Below are 17,052 nucleotides of genomic sequence, written 5' to 3' on the forward strand. Positions count from 1 at the left end.
GCACAAACCGATCGTTTCGTGTGTTAGGACATCAATGTGTCGTCAGGAGCCGCAGGGTTTAATTTGGATTTGTCTGTGCATGTTTTTTTTACTCTCATAGATTTTGTTACCATTGCCATGCATTATACGACTGATAGACTGCAACGGTTGGAGTTAAAAATCATCATTTGTGTTCTACTGAAGAAACAAAGTCACCTACATCTTGGATGCCCTGGGGGTAAGCAGATAAACATCAAATTTTCATTTTTGGGTGAACTATCCCTTTAACAGAGAAGCTCTGATTTGGGGATTTGAACTGTTGATATCTGGCAACCACAGACATGAAAGCTTGCGTAGTAGAGGTGTGTACAGCAGTCCAATTATATTGGTCAATAATACAGTCCAATTATTATTTTGAAAATAAAAAGAGATTTTGGTAAAGTTTTTATTTTTTTAAATACATTTAGGTCTCGTCTTTTATCGGCAACGATATTGCATGTTGATATAGGTATCTTTTATTGACCTTATTGTCGTCACGTCATCGTCTCGTTTTAGTCATGGGCAAAAAGCTAATCAACGAACATTTTTCGTCATAGTTTTCGTAAACGAAATTAACACTAATACAGATATTTTCAATGTTTAATTTTTTTTTCAAAGATGCAAAATTTTGGACAAGCATCTTGCTGTTTTGGCAAAGAAGCATCTGGAAACAAAGTTTATCAAGCTGAATGTTGAGAAGGCTCCATTCCTAACAGAGAGGCTGAAGATTAAAGTCATTCCAACACTGGCTCTGGTGAAGGATGGGAAGACTAAGGATTATATTGTGGGCTTCACTGATCTGGGCAACATAGATGAATTCCCTACTGAAATGCTGGAGTGGAGACTGGGCTGCTCAGATATCATTAATTACAGGTGAGTGAAGGAGATATATATATTCTATAGTTAAATACACTGAGGTCAGGCCACCATTCAGGGGCACCAGAGTGGAAGAGCAGGGCATGCTCAATGTTAAGGGGCGTGTTGAGAAGAATCGTGATGTCACGATTCTCCCGATTTATGGTCAAGAATATAAAAAATAATTTGTATTCTAAACTAGGTTAAGTTTTAAGTTCTGAAACTTTCACTGTTTTTATTCTAGAGGAACCTACAATAAAAACATTGTAAAGTATATGCGTAAATATCAAAAACATTTTGATTCTCTATTTCATGACCCCTTTAATGTTTTAAAATGTAATTTATTCCTGTGATAGCAAAGGTGAATTTTCAGCAGCCATTATTCCAGTATTCAGAGTCACTTGATCCTTCAGAAATCATTGTAATGTGCTGATTTGGTGCTCAAGATACATTTATAATTAATGAATATAAATTTCACATTTTTTATTGATTTTTTATAATGTAAATGTCTTTACTGTAACTTCTGATCAATTTAATGTGTCCTTGCGGAATAAAAGTATTAATTTCTGTTTTTTATGTATTTAATTTTAAATGAAAACTACTTTTACATTTCTGTCTTTTCTCGTTCTAGTGGGAATCTTTTGGAGCCACCGACTGTTAGACAGAAGTCCGGATCAAAGTTCACCAAGGTGGAGAAAAAGACCATCAGAGGCAAAGGTTATGACTCGGATTCTGAATCCGATGAGGATTAGAGGACTAAAACATCAAGCTCCGTCTTTCTCAGGGCTTCCTACATAACAGTCCTAAGTCTTGAAACACCACTTTTTTTTTTGCAGTGTCTATTTAATTTTTTCTGTCACCTTTGTCCTATGTTTGCCCATTTTACGATGACTGAATACCACCTGATAGGGTGTTAATACTTAATTTCATTTCTCTTTTAAGTTTTAATGTACAGAAGTGAAACTTTTCTATGGAGCATAATTCTGGTGAAGGTTCTCTCTCTTTAGCACTGATTTATTATCTAAGGAAGATTGAGTTTTTGTAAGATGAAACAACAGGAAGCATTTAAACAATAGTGCAAAGACAAAATCAATATTTTTGCCTCTGGTGGACTAATGCTCCGATCAGTGAGCATCAAACAAGTGCCAAGAAAGCAAACTTGTGTGTTCCACTAAGAATTGCCACCTCTTTCTCCCATTGATGTGAAGGAAGTGCATTTTTTTCTTTTATAGCAGTACATGACTTAATAAAAATTATATAATATGCCTGTTTTGCTCATGTCAATGAAAAATGTTTTTCTGTCTCACTGAACATATTAGTGATTTAAATATTACATCACCTGAGGTACTGATATTTGAAAAGCACAGTTTTGTAAAAGAGGAAGATCTGGTAACATTCACATTTCACATTCATGCAGTCAGCTGTCACTTTTATCCAGAGCAACTTACATTTAATTCTAAGTATGTTTACATTTTAGCAGTTCTTGCTTTCCCTGGGAATGCTCTACTGTTTGAGCTACAATAAAGAACATTGGTATTCAAATCTTTATTAAACAACAAAAACACCACAAACGGTAGGCCACAAAACTTTTACGACTCAATAGCTTTCTGCTCAAGTGGTTTCAGGAGACGTTTCACCACCAGCTCCCCTCTGCTATTCAGATAAGTGTTAGCCATGTCCTCCTCGGCAGGTAATCCATAGGGGACCTTGAGAGGCTCAATCCTGCAGATGAAGATATTTAAATAAGCGAGTTTATTCTAATGGTCAGCAATCATGTTAAACGGATTTAAAGTGTTGTGAAATGTGTAAGTCCAACTTACCTAACTAGGTGCTTAATGATTTTGAGTAGATTGTTCACTGATGGGGTGTTCTTGTGGACACGGGGTTCATGTGCCTGATGATAAAGAACATGATGTATTGAATTGTAATATTTCACTGGAATTTCATAATTTCTTGATATAATTGTAATTTTAAAAATGGATGATCACATCCCACCTTCATAAGCCCCAAACTCTTTACAACCTTCTTTTCCCAATAGGGTCGTCTCATCGTGCTTTTAACTCGTGTTACTATATGCAGTTTATGTGGATATTCCGGATCACCACCATACTTGTCATGTTCTTTCGCTCGTTCCTCAAATACCTGAAGGACGAAAATGTGGTGTGATGTCATTACGTTCAATAAACTTAATCGAATAAAACCACGCGAGCACATTTGAACCGTCACAAACCTGTGGAGGAACGCGACTCTTAGTGAATTTAGTGCGACATGATATGGCTTGTGTCAGATTCTGCAATGACAGTTTAAAAAAGGTTTTATTAAACACTTTTTGATGACAGTCATCAAATCAATTATCACGATTTATCCATCGAGGTTAATGATGAAATGTGAAAGAGTTTCACCTTTGTGACACTGGAGGCAGATGTTAGAAGAGCTCGATACAGTCCTGCCATGAATACACACTGACTGGCGTTGACTTGAGCGCTACTTAGGAAGGTTATTAGCTAGAATTAATCATGTCCAGTACAGCACTCAATAAGTGGACTATATAGTGGCCACAACTGCATAAAGGAATTTAATGTTATTCACTCAAATACCCATGTTATTGCGATATGTTAACGGATAAACGTACCATAACAACTAAGTACACTACATCGCATACATGTCAAATATGATGACTGGAAACGGAAACGACTCTTTGTTAAGAGCCATTTCAAAATAAAAGTTCCTCGATTCGGAACATTAGAACGGTTCATTTCAAATAACCGGTAAAAAAGTATTATTCGAGTCTGCTACATCGATATAATTTACATTTATATTAAACATCTCTTGGTTGATTTTTTTCTTGCCTAAATTGACAACATCGGACGTTCTAAATGTTCGAAAGAGACAATTCTCAGTTCAGCTCAGTAAGTTGTTTACTCAGAACGAATCATTCAGACTGTTCAACAGATTAACAAAAAAGATCCGATTCGAAAGAACGATTCATTTATAAATTGAAAATCGCTACTCTATTCCGCTGTGGGCAGAGGCGCGGTGGCACCATACTCATTATTGACGAAACGCAGAAGTTCGTAGTCTTTCAAGTTCATTGCGATCGTAGTTGAATTGGTGACCTCGCTTCGTTTAGAGACATGGGGAAGCGTGTTGCTGTAGTGTTGGCAGGCTGCGGTGTATTTGATGGAAGTGAAATACACGAGGCGTCTGCGGTTCTGGTTCATTTGAGCCGTCAGCAAGCTACTGTAAGTAATGGGAACCTCCGATTATCAGCTCTAATGTTCTCCACTGTGTAGAATACAATAGTGGAGATTAAAAACAGAACATAACATACCAATGCAACGAATATTTGACTCATCTAGAGCACATGACTAATCAAGTTGATTCTATTTATATCAGATCTAACTTATTTAAACATGGACATCGCACAACCATATGAATGGATTGTAACAGACAAGCTGTCTTTTCCCCTCACATGGGTTACACTGCACTCTCTTCACTCTTGACAAAGAAGCAGTGCATCTAAACTATTAAATATTGTACATTACAGGCTAGAGCATATTTGTAACTTTTGTTTAGCTGGTTTAAAATAATTTTCAGCCTACCTTGTAAAATAGCATTGTTCCTTTACGTTGTACAGGGCTTTGGTAACAGAACTAACCTTCCCACAGGTCAAGATATTTGCACCCAACACTGACCAGATGCATGTTGTAGATCACTTGAAAGGCTCTCCAACAGAGGAAAAGAGAAATGTGCTTGTGGAGAGTGCCAGGCTCGCCCGAGGTGATATCCAAGACCTCTCTGAGCTCAACGTAAAGGATCTGGATGCCATCATCTTCCCTGGTTAGCACACCAGGTCTGGAAGAATGTCCATACACTAATCAGCTTAGCATTTCGTTTAGTATTATTTTAACATTATTTTGCAGGTGGCTTTGGAGCAGCGAAGAACCTGTGTAGCTGGGCTGTCCAGGGTAAAGACTGTGCGGTCAATGAGCAGGTTAAAACAGTGCTGGAGGCCTTCCATGCTGAGAAGAAGCCCATTGGCTTGTGCTGCATCTCACCTGTGCTGGCAGCTAAGGTTTTCCCTGGCTGTGAAGTGACTGTTGGCCATGACAAGGATGATAGGTAAATTATGTGACTTACAATAGTTTCAGGAAATTTTACATTTGTGTACAGAACAAACTCTGCAAACATACAGAAACTTGTGTTTAATGCAGCTAGTATTCAGTTATGTCTTCAATTTGCATATACACTACTGTTCTAAAGTTTGGGCTCAGAAAGATTTTTTAAAAGAAATTAATACTTTTATTCAGCAAGGATGCATTACGTTGATTAAAATGACGGTAAATACTAATATAATGACGGTAAAGATGTTAATATAATATTAATATTTTGAGTTTTTTTTTAGTTTTCATTTTAATTGTAAAGTTTTAGTAATTTTGTTGTTAATCATTTTATTCGTTTTTTGAATACGTCTATATAGTTTTATTCATTTTCATTTCAGTTTTAGTTATTTTAGTAAATCAAGTTAAATTAAATGAAAATGGGAACTTTTAACTGAAATAACTTTGAATTAAAATAAAATGTAAAATAAGTTAACATTTATTTTATTTCAAGTTATGAAAATGCTTTTTTTTATGGTTTTAGTTTTAGTTAACCCTGTTTAGAACTTTCTGTTCATCGAATAATCCTTAAATAATGTTCTTGGTCAAAGTCAAAGTCTTATTGTCAATTCTGCCACATGTACAGAAAATACATACAGAGAATTGAAATTGCGTTACTCGCAGACCCTTGGAGCATACACTTAACACTTAACACTAACAGTAGACATAATACAGATAAATACAGTTTAAATATATATAAAATGCAACCTATACAATATACAAATAAGGACATTGTGTAAAAAAAATAAAAAGGAGATAGAAAAAGTGGCATAAGGCACATGACAGTTATAGTGCAAACCAGTGATATAAACAACTGTGAAGATATAACGAATGTAGTGCAAAAGAGCTTATCAGTCTGTTAAAGTGATAAGAGCTCAGAGAACGGTCTTTAATTAAACTGTCAGAGAGGTAGTTTGCAGTACAATGCTGGATGAGGTAGTAAGCAGTCTAATGCTGCACAAAGTGACTGGTGCAGGTCAGTGTGTGTGTATTTGGGAGGGGGGATTGGAAGGGTCCGATCTTCTCAGCTGCTCTCACTATGTGTTGAAGTGTCTTGCGGCAGGACGCGTTGCAGGCGCCATACCACACAGTGATGCAGCTAGTCAGAATGCTCTCGATGGTGCCTTTGTAGAAGGTGCACATGATGGGGGCCGGGGCTCTGGCTCTTCTCAGTTTGCGGAGGAAGTAGAGACGCTGCTGTGCTTTCTTGGCCAGTGCTGCGGTGTTGTCAGCCCAGGAGAGATCCTCTGTGATGTGCACACCCAGGAACTTGGTGCTGCTCACCCTCTCCACAGTCGCACCGTTGATGGTCAGAGGAACATGTTGAGTGTGCACTCTCCTGAAGTCAACAACAATCTCCTTCGTCTTCTCCACATTCAGAGAGAGATTGTTGTCACTGCACCACCCGGCCAGGCGGCTCACCTCGCTCCTGTAGTTTGTCTCATCTCTGTTGCTAATGAGACCCACTACAGTCGTGTCATCCGCAAACTTAATAAAGAGGTTGGAGTTGTGTGACGGTGTGCAGTCGTGTGTCAGCAGAGTGAAGAGGGGGCTCAGCACACATCCTTGGTGTTCACAAAAACATGCAGCAGCGCAGATGTTTTCAAAATGCATAATAATAATAATTAAATTATTATTATATTGAAATTATTATTATAGGCTATAGATATTTGATCAAATAAATGCATTCTTGGTGAGCATAAGATACGTCTTTCAGAAACATTAAGAAAATCTTATCAATTTGAATGCTAGTGTATCAGTCATTATCATTGGAATGATTTGTGCTTGTTCACAGCAGGAATATGATGGAACTGCAAAGGAACCGATTTTAACCCACAGAAAAGGCAGAGCTCTGTTTATACAATTCCATGTGTTTTATACACCATTATCTTTGTTTCCGTATTGTTAATGAAAGTTTTGTTATTGATACAGAAAGACAGTACTGAGGCATACTGTCTGAATCTTTGGCTTTCAGGTATCCAGATGTTCCAGACACGGCGGAAGCTATTTCTCAGCTTGGCTGCAAGCACATCTGCAAGCATGTGGATGAGGCTCATGTCGATGGGAAAAATAAGATTGTCACCACCTGCGCTTTCATGTGCAAAGCTCCACTGCATGAAATATTTGATGGAATTGGAGTGATGGTACAGGAGGTGCTGAAACTTGCCTGAATTCCTGCAAAATGTCTGGATTGGCCCTGTCTTTCTAATGTTTCTATATAACAATTCCAGCGTCTGAATAAACAAGTAGCATAATTGTCATTGTCTCATTAAGACTGTTTAGATTTTTGTCACAGATGAATGATAATGAGTCCAAGCCTTATTTAAATATTTATTGATTGGAGAAGTCATTTATGCTGACATCTGAACATCTAACTAGTAATGCTTATTTTTTTTAAGTCTTAAGGTCAGTCAGGAGCACAGATGTTAATTTGTTCCAGTTTTCTAAAAATGCACTATAAAGGTCATATATAAACTACCGTTTAAAAGTTTTTTTATTCGAAAGTACTTTTATTCAGCAAGAATGCATTAGGTTGAAATGTGTTTTGAGCATCAAATCAGCATATTAGAATTATTTCTGAAGGATCATATGACACTGAAGACTGAAGTAATGGCTGCTGAAAATTATTGTCAAAAACTGTCATCACAGGAATTAATTATATTTTAAAATAGAAACCAGTTATTTTAAATTGTAATAATATTTCACAATATTACTGTTTTACTGTATTTTTGATCAAATAAATGCAGTGTTGGTGAGCATAAGTGACTTTTTTTCAAAAACATCAAACTTTTCAGTGGTAACGTAAATGACTTTATTAAACAACAAATATACAACAAAGGTAATTTCAACATGGAATAGAAAATACAGAAACAGAACAGAAAACAGTGATGTAAAAACAAAAGAGGTAAATGACGTGAAACCTTTCAGAAATGTGAAAATGAACAAAGCTGTATTCTCTCTCTTCACTTTCAGTTTGACAAGTGAAAGGAACTTACTCGCCACTTTCTGGGGGAAAAAAACTACATCTGATGAAAGAGCTCTATTACTTAATTCTGTATTTGAAAAAATAAAATAAAAAATCTGACATTGCAGAAATACTGTAGGCTAGCCAGAATACATTCAAAATGCATATCAAATATATAGTTAAGGTCCATAATAAATACTTGCCAATCACCAAATGAAAGTTGGTTTTGGTGAGTAAATAACTTGTAACAATTTGGTTGGAATACAAAATGCAATATTTAAGTCACAATACCACAGTGGTTCTCATGCTTTTACCTCATCAGCATTTACACATGTATCATATTCACCATCAAAAGTTTGCTAGTAACTACTTCAAAACTACAAAAGTCATGACAGGTTTCAATATGACACATGGTTCAACAACATACTTTCTATTAGCCTAAATGATGCCACAATACACAATCATTCAGGCCAAAGCTGAGGAGCGACGCTCATTTCTATCCATCATGTGCTTATTAAAGTGCATGTATGACCAAAGCATTGAACAGTCTTGGTTTGTGTCCAGATGGTCTACAGTGTAAATAATACCCTCCACGACCTCAGCGCTCAGCACAGTTGAAGCATTAGCCCTGAACTTCCTCACCAGATCCACATGACTAAGAGGTTTCCTCCAGTGACCGTAAAAAGTGTTGCAGCGCGCAGTAAACATTTCCCCCTGTGTTGTCTCCACTGCAATTTCGCAATACATCTTTTCAAAGCTCGAATGATTGTCTTGTGGATTTTCCAGCTGTACTTTCAGAAGCATCTCCTTTAGGGCACTCCTGATCATCTGGCTTTTGCTGAAGGACTCGACAGTGACCTCTCCATCCAGCAGTGCGGTACAGCAGTTGAACTGGAAAGAGTGTCTGGCCTGGTGCTCGCTAACTGGAAGAGGGCAGTCTACATATCTGGATGTGGGCACTCTGAGAGTGATCTTCTTGATTTGACTGAGATCTGCATTTGGGCATTTGTCCAGAAATTTCGCCCTTGCTTCTATTGCTGCATCTGCCACCCAGTGCATCCCGAGATGGGCGGGAAAGCGCTTCTGTGCAATGTTCTGGTCTTCTAACACCCACCTGTAACGAGAAGTAGGGGTGACCTCAGCCAGTGGGTGAGGGACATAATCTGGATAGAAGGCCCCAAAGCCTGATTCCAGATCCAGAATCTGTGCGTTACCCTCAAGGCCGAGGAGAGCGAGTTGGGTGGCCTCCAGACCCCCTCGGGCAGCATTGCCCATGTGGAGAGGTTTGGTTTGAGTCGCAGCATTTGCCATGGGCGCTCCAGCAGATGAGCAGGCTATCGCTAGAGCTGCTATGCTCTGGGCCGCTGGGAGACCCAAAAGTTTAGCCGTAGCTGCCGCACTGCCCATAACCCCAACAACTGCAGGCGGGTGAAATCTGAGAGGGACACATGAATCAGAATAAATATCTAATAAATAAAAAATCTTTATTAATCAGCAAAGGTGAGTACAGTCATATGGTTTTGCATTAAAATCAAATTCCATTAGAACAGTTAAAACAGTTAGAAATGTACACTGCTGTTCAAATATTTGGAGTTGGTAAGATTTTTTTTTTTTTTTAATTAATACTTTTATTTAGCAAGGATGCATTAAATTGATCAAAAGTGATATTAAAGACTTACATTATTACAAAAGATTTATATTTGAAATATTATGAAATCATGAAATATTCTATCTAAAAATCTATTCATGAAAGAAAGAATACAAAAAAAAGTGTCACATTTTTAACATTGGTAATAAAAACAAATGTTTCTTGAGCAGCAAATCAGCATATTAGAATGATTTCTGAAGGATCATGTGACACTGAAGACTGGAGTAATGATGCTGAAAATTCTGTTTTGCGTCACAGGAATAAATTAATGCAGTGCTTCTAATTGCTTTGATATTCCAAAAATACACCCTGAAGTTTCAGTTTCATCCCCAATTACTAAAACTGAAAATGCCTATTATGTAAATTTGAAAGTCAAAATCGCATGATTAGCTTTAAAAATGGGGCCAGATTTGTTATTTGGATTTTTTTTTCTTTTTCTATTTGTATTAAATATTTCATTTGAATGCATAATTGTACACTTTAGAAAACACTGTTACCTTTTGGGAATGTTGTGTGCCTCTTTAGAAAACCTCAGGAGTCTCCCCTGAACCTCTATGCCTACACTGAAAGCCAGCAACAGCTCCAGGCCAGAGGGTTTAACAGGCAGAGTTTCAGCCAGTGCCAGAACAGCTGGCAACACAGCACCAGAGGGGTGAGTGGCTGGATGCCAGGTGTCGTCAAAGTCCATAGAGTGCACCTAATTTATCACAAGAACACATTCCATTATCAGTCTGAGAAAACACATATGTGCTTTAGCATGACCTGCTTGATTATGTAGAAATTAGTAAATGATTGTTTTATCACAAGTATATGTATTTATAAGCAGTGTTGGGAGTAACGCATTACAAAAGTAATAATATTACAGTAGTATATTACGTTTAGCTGTAACGCAGTAATATAACGCATTACTAATAAAATTTGGGTAATATTATTACTCGTTACAATCTCAGTAACGCAAGTTACAACAACATATTTTAACTCAAAATTAAGTGGTGAATTTACCAACACCGCAAAACAGCACCAGAGAAAAAAATCCGCAGGTAAAATAGTTTGTCTATCTTCTGTTGCTGGAATTAGATGGTTGAGATGACTGCAGAGACGGATTCTACATTTGTGAGATGGACACACTCCTGTTATTTTCAGTTCATCGGAGAAAAGCATAAGAATGCATAGTCAGGTGCAATATGTGCAACACCAAACTCTCAACATGGAGAAATAGCACGAGTAAAACCTGGAAACACCTAGACTGGTGCCACTAACACTAAGAGTGTAACGCATTACAATTCAGAGACAGTAATATTGTAATGTAACTAATTACTTTCAAAAGACAGTAACTAGTAATATATAACGTATTACATTTTGGAAGTAACTTGCCCAACTCTGTTTATAAGAGTATCTATTTAAAATGACCTACCGCAACCCCATTAACAAAGGCAGCATACTGAGGTGGAAGAGATAATCCTGGTCTTCCCCAGACCTTGCTGTTTTCCAATGCTTGCTGCCTCTAAATTATAAATTACCAAAAAGAAATGTGCATTAAACATAAAATACATCAAAGAAGGACCAATTAACAATATTCCTCTATGCAAACACCATCCTTACTTGGCTGCACTGAAGTACTGTGTTAAAGACTGGGGTGCTGGTTCCAAGCAATCCCACTCCCAGCGTGTCCAGTATCATTCGCTTGCTCCTCCTTATCACTTCATCGGTCAGATGAGATGTGCTCAGACAGGAGACTGCTGCCCCAAAACTCTCAGTAACTCCCTGAGAATATAATTATAATAATAATATTGCATAGTACATCAACAGCACAAATACACTTTGGATGCATTTGAATTTTAAATGTAGCAAAAGAAGAAATATATGTGTAAAACATAGCTGGATGAATTATCTAACATTGCTTTATCATGCAAAGAAATACTACAAGAAATAAGTCAGTACCTTTCTGATCATTGTGTGAGGTCTGAATCCTGCTGTGACTTCAGTGTGGTAACGTTCGCCTTATATACTAATGTTCCTGTAACTAAAACTGTCTCACCAACCACTAACTTTCCAAGGTTACTTAACCACAATAGCGTGAAGTGCATTGTTTCACAATTTGCAACTACCTAATGGCATTAAATCACAGTTTAAATGTCGCACAAGAACATGACAAATTTGTAATCATACTGTATGTTTTGATTTTACAATATATTTCCACAAAATAAAATTAGCAATAAAAAAATTAAGCATAAAACGTAAGACCAACAAATTAATAATAATAATAATAATTATTATTATTATTATTCCAGAACTTGGCTTACACATTAACATTGATCAGATCATTGTCCACACAGAAAAATATTCTCTTTTTACAGAAAATGAAAATCACTTCATGGAATCAGAGTGCTTTCATGGAATGGAATTGAAAACAGGACCATTATCAAATCACATGATATTAGGATATGACATTATATTTCATGAACTTGTATACACAGTGTGCATCTCCAGCGTTTGTGAAATCTGGAATTTCTTTTGCAATTGTTCTGTCAGTCACTGGTTCCTCATAGTGTCACATGACATGAGTGTGACCCTTGTGAAGTGAAAGAAATATAGGCTATTGTATTGTTTAATGTATTTTTGTAGACAGTATTAAATTACTGAACTTTCCAGTGGTTAATGCCATCAATATTTACATGAGTTTTGGATTTATTATTTTAGTGTCTTCCAAGTGTTTTATTGAACAGTTTAAAGTCAGTTTTCCTGATGCTTTAACGTCATTCTTGTTCAATAAATGCTTATTTCCCATTAATATTTTTTTATTATGCATGAATCATTATGCAGCTCATCATTTTACATGCTGTATGACCTGAATTGGGTGACAAGTAAAGGTGTTAAATGTGCAACTGGTGCTCTGGGACTGAAAAACACTGTGTAGAAACATATGTTTTATATTCTTTAGAGTTATGGAATAATTAATTTACTTGCGGTTTACAATATTATATAACACTATGTTATATAGTGGTGGAGTCTTCAGTTCCTGTCTTACTAGTGGACAGAACCATGGTGCAACCTTTCATTTCACCCTTAGCCCCTTCTGGTGTACAGATGCAAGCACAGCCTTTAGCTCCAGCCCGAGCCTGTTTTGTCTGACAGTTAGCCTCTGCCTCACTGAACCCTGGAGCTTCTGCCTCCACCTTCAGTCCAGAGGTTTGCTTGTATTAAGCCTACAGTATATATTTATTGCTGGTGGGATGTTGCATTCATGGATTGTAAGAGACAATCCATGGAGTTATGGAATTTCTTTTTCCATAATTTGCTAGTGGTCTCTTTATTCAATTATGTGTTGTTGCTGTATAAAAACTTATATTTTAATTAAAAAGCTATTTAACTGTCACTCAAGCATGTCTGGATGAGGTTTTCTAGTTAAAATTACTTGTATTACATTGCTGTATGTGCAATTATATAAATTTAATAAAAAATTATAATAAAATTATATAAAACAATGCATTGCACTTCTGTGTTCTGTTTGTAACTTTATTTCAAATCAGGATTTTGCTGATAGCCTTACATAAATGAACTGTCATACATTAGATTTTGACTGAAACAATTAGTTATTTTTTTCAGTGCATGTTGAATTTGATTTATTACAGGGTTAGATTTAATAGTTTTGATAAACCAGTGGAAACATAATGGCTGACTCCACATATATAGGCCTTAGTCAGGGTATTGCCATATTTAATTTTTGATGAAAATGAAATCCAGGCTGTGAGGGATGGAAGTACATGCGTTCAATGGATTTTAGGCCTACTATTGCTTAACAACATACTAACTGTTCAGCTGATGAAATATCTTCCCTAGAGAAAAAAAATTACTAGACAAAAACTAACCTGACTAAATTCCGATGTAATACCACTAGATGTCACTATTCTCCTTTGTCATGGAGCGCATGGGAGAAAATGTCAATGCTGTAATTTATTAGATCATTTTTATCCTCTGTGTGTGGGGAGAAGATTCGTTTAGTCAAATATCTTTGCATTTTCCCGTTTATTATCTGCATTTAAGTTTAATTTATATCCTTAAAACATGAGTTTTTAAGAAAAATAAAAAAAGAATCAGTGTAGCATCTAACAGGCACTGATCATTGACAGCAGGAGGCACGACACCAGTTGGTCCCATTTTGCCAATGAAGCGTTAACATCAGCCGTCTTCTCTCCCCTCCCACAACCTATTTAAACAAACATCTGCCCTTATCTTGAGTCTTTAGGAACCCCGTTGCACACAGTCGCGAATAACTAGCATCTGCTGTTGAAGAGACGTGATGGCTTTGGCAGATCCCGAGTGCAGAATATCAAACGGCGCGGATTCCGCCTCCCCGTTTTCTGATATTATTGAACTAAACGTGGGAGGACAAGTGTATGTGACACGGCACACGACTTTAATAGCCGTACCGGATTCTCTCCTGTGGAACATGTTTAGTAAGAAAACACCGACAGAGCTGGCACGGGATAGCAAAGGTCGCTTCTTTCTGGACAGGGACGGCTTTCTTTTCCGCTACATTTTAGACTACCTACGGGATCTAAATCTGGTTTTGCCTGACTATTTTCCAGAGAAGAGCAGATTACAGCGGGAGGCTCAGTTTTTTAAGCTGCGGGAGCTGTCCAAGCTCTTGAGTCCCAAAATGAGTAAAGACAACTCCATCAACGATGAGATCTGCCAGAGTGACTCGGAGGAGCCGAGCGCGACTCCGTTGGTGGGACCCGACACCTCGCGCACGCTGTCAGTCGCCATCACCGCTCATTCACCTTCCCTGGAGTCCAAAAAGTCGGGCTACATCACAGTCGGTTACCGAGGCTCATATACAATCGGTAGAGACATACAGACAGACGCCAAATTCAGGCGGGTCGCGAGAATCACGGTGTGCGGGAAGACTTCTCTGGCTAAGGAGGTGTTCGGAGACACTTTGAACGAGAGCAGAGACCCGGACCGACCTCCGGAGAGGTACACATCGCGCTATTATCTGAAATATAATTTTCTCGAGCAGGCGTTTGACAAACTGTCAGAGTTTGGCTTCCATATGGTCGCGTGCAGCTCCACTGGCACGTGCGCCTACTCCAGCAGTGACCCAAACGAGGACAAAATCTGGACAAGCTATACAGAGTATGTTTTCTGTCGAGAATGAGCCAAAATGTGTTGCATTTGATTGTGTATATAAGCATTCCACTATAAATAAAGTAAAGTAAACGTAGAGTAAGGTTTCAGCCTTTGTGGAGAGGTGTAGCCTATTGGGAGTGTTTCACAAATTTCTAGTTGTGTACATCATAGAATTGGCTCCGAGACTTTAACAGCCTGTAAGTAGTCCATGTTGCTAGAATTAACGAACGCGGAATAACTATCATTTCACTTCCCTTCATAGCTTTTTCAGATTTGAGGGTCTATTTGTAAAAAGTTCCAGATGTGTTTTGTAGCCTACTTGCTGTTCTTGTTGCATGTTTAAAATGAACACATTAAATATTTTTCTTCCCGGGACAATGATTTAACGGACGATTCCACTTTCAGGAAAAGTCGATTGCTGACACATTAGGCAACATTCTGGAAAGACCCTGACATTCAGCTTCCTTTGTGTTCATCAGACTGTAGATCTCAATGACACTTTTCCTTGATACGTTCAGTTGTATCTTTTCACTGTGAATAACCAACTAAAACTGAAAACCTAAGTTTAATTGCTGCCTTAATTTCTTTAGTAAAATTAAAGTGGTGCCAAAGTTACCTGCGATTCGTTGCACTTTTTGACCACTTTGAATTTCATTACAGATTAAGAAAATCGAGTGGAAGCTCTTAAAACTCGAAATCAAAAGAAGTAACAACTTTGTAATATAGATATTACAAAGATATTAATTTTTTTCAAGTAAGTATTACCTTTTTACAGCATACAACTGTATTGTACTGCATTTTGCACATATTTTGTTTGGGCAAGAGTGGGAATTGGTTTTTTGTTTTGTCTTAGGTTTACTGTTTCTATGTCTGAATTACAACAACGTTCTCCTCTTTATTCCAGCATTGTAAGCATCTGTTGTCTGTTCAAAAGTTGATCATACAATAAATTATAATCTGTTATAATCTTTCAGCTTCAGCCTTAATTTTATTTGTTTCTGGCGTGTCTTGTCCAGCTCTAAAGGCTGGAGGGCTAAACAAGAACATGTGTAACCAGCTGTTGAACAACCCATATTTACTCTTCTGTTTGGTGCAAATGCATCCCATGCTTTAAGCTTTTTTTTTAAAATAACTTTTTTGTGGCATTGAAGTTGAAGAGGGTTTACTGTAAAAATGCATGTTTGAATTTAAATAGGAAAAATGCTAAAATTGTTTCAGCAATAACATAAAACATAAATTTTTAGCATAACCTTTGCCTAATCTCATCAAACGATGATAGAGATTGAGGGAAAAATTTAATTACAAGGAAATAACTGGGATTAACAAATCAGTCCTGAAGCTTGCTTTTTAGATGGATGAAGTATTATTAACTGCTCTCAAGAGGTTTTCGGGTCAGCCAGATTATTTCAGTGGCCTGCGCATGGATCATTGTATTAATGAATACAATAATTGTACCAATGTACAATAGTTCCCTTTCCTTTTTTTTGTGACACAAATATTGTTGAAATGCAGATGGCGCAGCTGTGCACAAATTTGGTGGCATTATCATTTCGAGTGTAAATAATGAAAGGATCCAGCTGCAAGATTAAGGTTACAGAACGGGTCTCTCTGTTTACAGCCAGTGAAGGTTCTCTATTGCATTTGCATTCAACAATATATACTAAAACATTTAAAATTTCTGTTCATTACATATAAATTGGGGTAGGAATTATTAGAAAATTGTGGGGTGGACAATCCTTACACTCATTAGTCTTCTGTATATAACTATCCACTAAGTTTTTCAACACACAAGTACGCTATTTTTTGCAACTAAAACAACAGGTGCAGTTGTGTATTGTCTGCATTGCAGGGATAGTAGAACCCATGTGCCTTCATGATTGGGCCAAGTGAGGCCATGTATATAAAGAGAAGGAGACCAAGAATGGTCTGAGATTAGTTCTGTCTCATCTGGCGTCCTTCAGGGGTCGGTTTTAGGTCCTTTACTTTTTAACATTTATTTGTCACACCGTAAAAAATTCATGTGAAATCTACAGGAATTTACTGTGTTTGTGCACAGGAAATTACTGTATACTAGTTCACAGTAGAATACCGTAGTTTCAGTCCAAATTGCAGTAATGTAAGAAGTACTGTGAGTGTCACAGTAACCAGCAATGTCTTGTAGAAAATCACAGTAACTTCCAATGTATTGTAGAAAACACAATAACTAATTATGTACTGTAGAAAATCACAGTAATTACCAATGTATTGTAGAAAACACAACAAGCAATTATGTA

The 17,052-nt window shown here is 37.2% G+C and overlaps 5 protein-coding genes across 5 annotated transcripts in view; 3 read left to right on the forward strand and 2 right to left on the reverse strand.

The window, feature by feature from the left end:
* The window catches only part of LOC107705160 (thioredoxin domain-containing protein 9-like), an 8,596-nt gene extending 6,458 nt beyond the window's left edge, over positions 1-2,138 (forward strand). The window contains exons 4-5 of the mRNA XM_016508317.1: positions 637-891; positions 1,505-2,138. Of these exons, the coding sequence (XP_016363803.1) occupies positions 637-891; positions 1,505-1,625 (376 nt within the window). The 3' untranslated portion in view covers positions 1,626-2,138. The remainder of the gene's footprint in view (positions 1-636; positions 892-1,504) is intronic.
* Positions 2,139-2,207: 69 nt separating this feature from the next.
* LOC107705162 (39S ribosomal protein L30, mitochondrial-like) lies at positions 2,208-3,538 on the reverse strand. The gene is made up of 5 exons (XM_016508318.1): positions 3,276-3,538; positions 3,104-3,163; positions 2,869-3,015; positions 2,694-2,767; positions 2,208-2,595 (listed from the first exon to the last, which is right to left on the reverse strand). Exons 1-5 carry the CDS (start codon positions 3,324-3,326, stop codon positions 2,463-2,465), a joined length of 465 nt encoding a protein of 154 aa, XP_016363804.1. The 5' UTR covers positions 3,327-3,538; the 3' UTR covers positions 2,208-2,462.
* A 330-nt stretch (positions 3,539-3,868) lies between these two features.
* Positions 3,869-7,288, forward strand: LOC107705163 (ES1 protein homolog, mitochondrial-like). The gene is made up of 4 exons (XM_016508319.1): positions 3,869-4,115; positions 4,542-4,713; positions 4,797-4,995; positions 7,009-7,288. The coding sequence occupies exons 1-4, from the start codon at positions 4,008-4,010 to the stop codon at positions 7,202-7,204; spliced, it is 675 nt and encodes a 224-aa protein (XP_016363805.1). The 5' UTR covers positions 3,869-4,007; the 3' UTR covers positions 7,205-7,288.
* A 545-nt stretch (positions 7,289-7,833) lies between these two features.
* On the reverse strand, positions 7,834-11,609 carry LOC107705150 (cis-aconitate decarboxylase-like). The gene is made up of 5 exons (XM_016508303.1): positions 11,588-11,609; positions 11,249-11,410; positions 11,061-11,150; positions 10,144-10,343; positions 7,834-9,433 (listed from the first exon to the last, which is right to left on the reverse strand). The coding sequence occupies exons 1-5, from the start codon at positions 11,597-11,599 to the stop codon at positions 8,464-8,466; spliced, it is 1,434 nt and encodes a 477-aa protein (XP_016363789.1). The 5' UTR covers positions 11,600-11,609; the 3' UTR covers positions 7,834-8,463.
* A 2,209-nt stretch (positions 11,610-13,818) lies between these two features.
* On the forward strand, positions 13,819-15,387 carry LOC107705151 (BTB/POZ domain-containing protein KCTD12-like). The gene has a single exon (XM_016508304.1). It carries the CDS (start codon positions 13,947-13,949, stop codon positions 14,805-14,807), a length of 861 nt encoding a protein of 286 aa, XP_016363790.1. The 5' UTR covers positions 13,819-13,946; the 3' UTR covers positions 14,808-15,387.
* Positions 15,388-17,052: the final 1,665 nt, after the last annotated feature.

The sequence above is a fragment of the Sinocyclocheilus rhinocerous genome, unplaced genomic scaffold (assembly GCF_001515625.1).
Source record: "Sinocyclocheilus rhinocerous isolate Xijiao unplaced genomic scaffold, SAMN03320098_v1.1 scaffold4189, whole genome shotgun sequence".
NCBI classification, from domain to species: Eukaryota; Metazoa; Chordata; class Actinopteri; order Cypriniformes; family Cyprinidae; genus Sinocyclocheilus; species Sinocyclocheilus rhinocerous.

Excerpts from the sequence above, each read along its gene's own strand:
- LOC107705150 (XM_016508303.1), bottom strand. Across the intron at positions 11,151-11,248 it reads CAGTACTTCAGTGCAGCCAA|AGGCAGCAAGCATTGGAAAA; the intron begins GTAAGGATGGTG and ends TTTATAATTTAG. Across the intron at positions 10,344-11,060 it reads CCTTTGTTAATGGGGTTGCG|GTGCACTCTATGGACTTTGA; the intron begins GTAGGTCATTTT and ends GTGATAAATTAG.
- LOC107705162 (XM_016508318.1), bottom strand. The coding sequence starts at position 3,326 with ATGGCAGGACTGTATCGAGCTCTTCTAACATCTGCCTCCAGTGTCACA. Across the intron at positions 3,164-3,275 it reads CTGCCTCCAGTGTCACAAAG|AATCTGACACAAGCCATATC; the intron begins GTGAAACTCTTT and ends CTGTCATTGCAG. Across the intron at positions 2,596-2,693 it reads ATCATTAAGCACCTAGTTAG|GATTGAGCCTCTCAAGGTCC; the intron begins GTAAGTTGGACT and ends CTTCATCTGCAG.
- LOC107705151 (XM_016508304.1), top strand. The coding sequence starts at position 13,947 with ATGGCTTTGGCAGATCCCGAGTGCAGAATATCAAACGGCGCGGATTCC.
- LOC107705163 (XM_016508319.1), top strand. The coding sequence starts at position 4,008 with ATGGGGAAGCGTGTTGCTGTAGTGTTGGCAGGCTGCGGTGTATTTGAT. Across the intron at positions 4,714-4,796 it reads GGATGCCATCATCTTCCCTG|GTGGCTTTGGAGCAGCGAAG; the intron begins GTTAGCACACCA and ends ATTATTTTGCAG. Across the intron at positions 4,996-7,008 it reads GGCCATGACAAGGATGATAG|GTATCCAGATGTTCCAGACA; the intron begins GTAAATTATGTG and ends TTTGGCTTTCAG.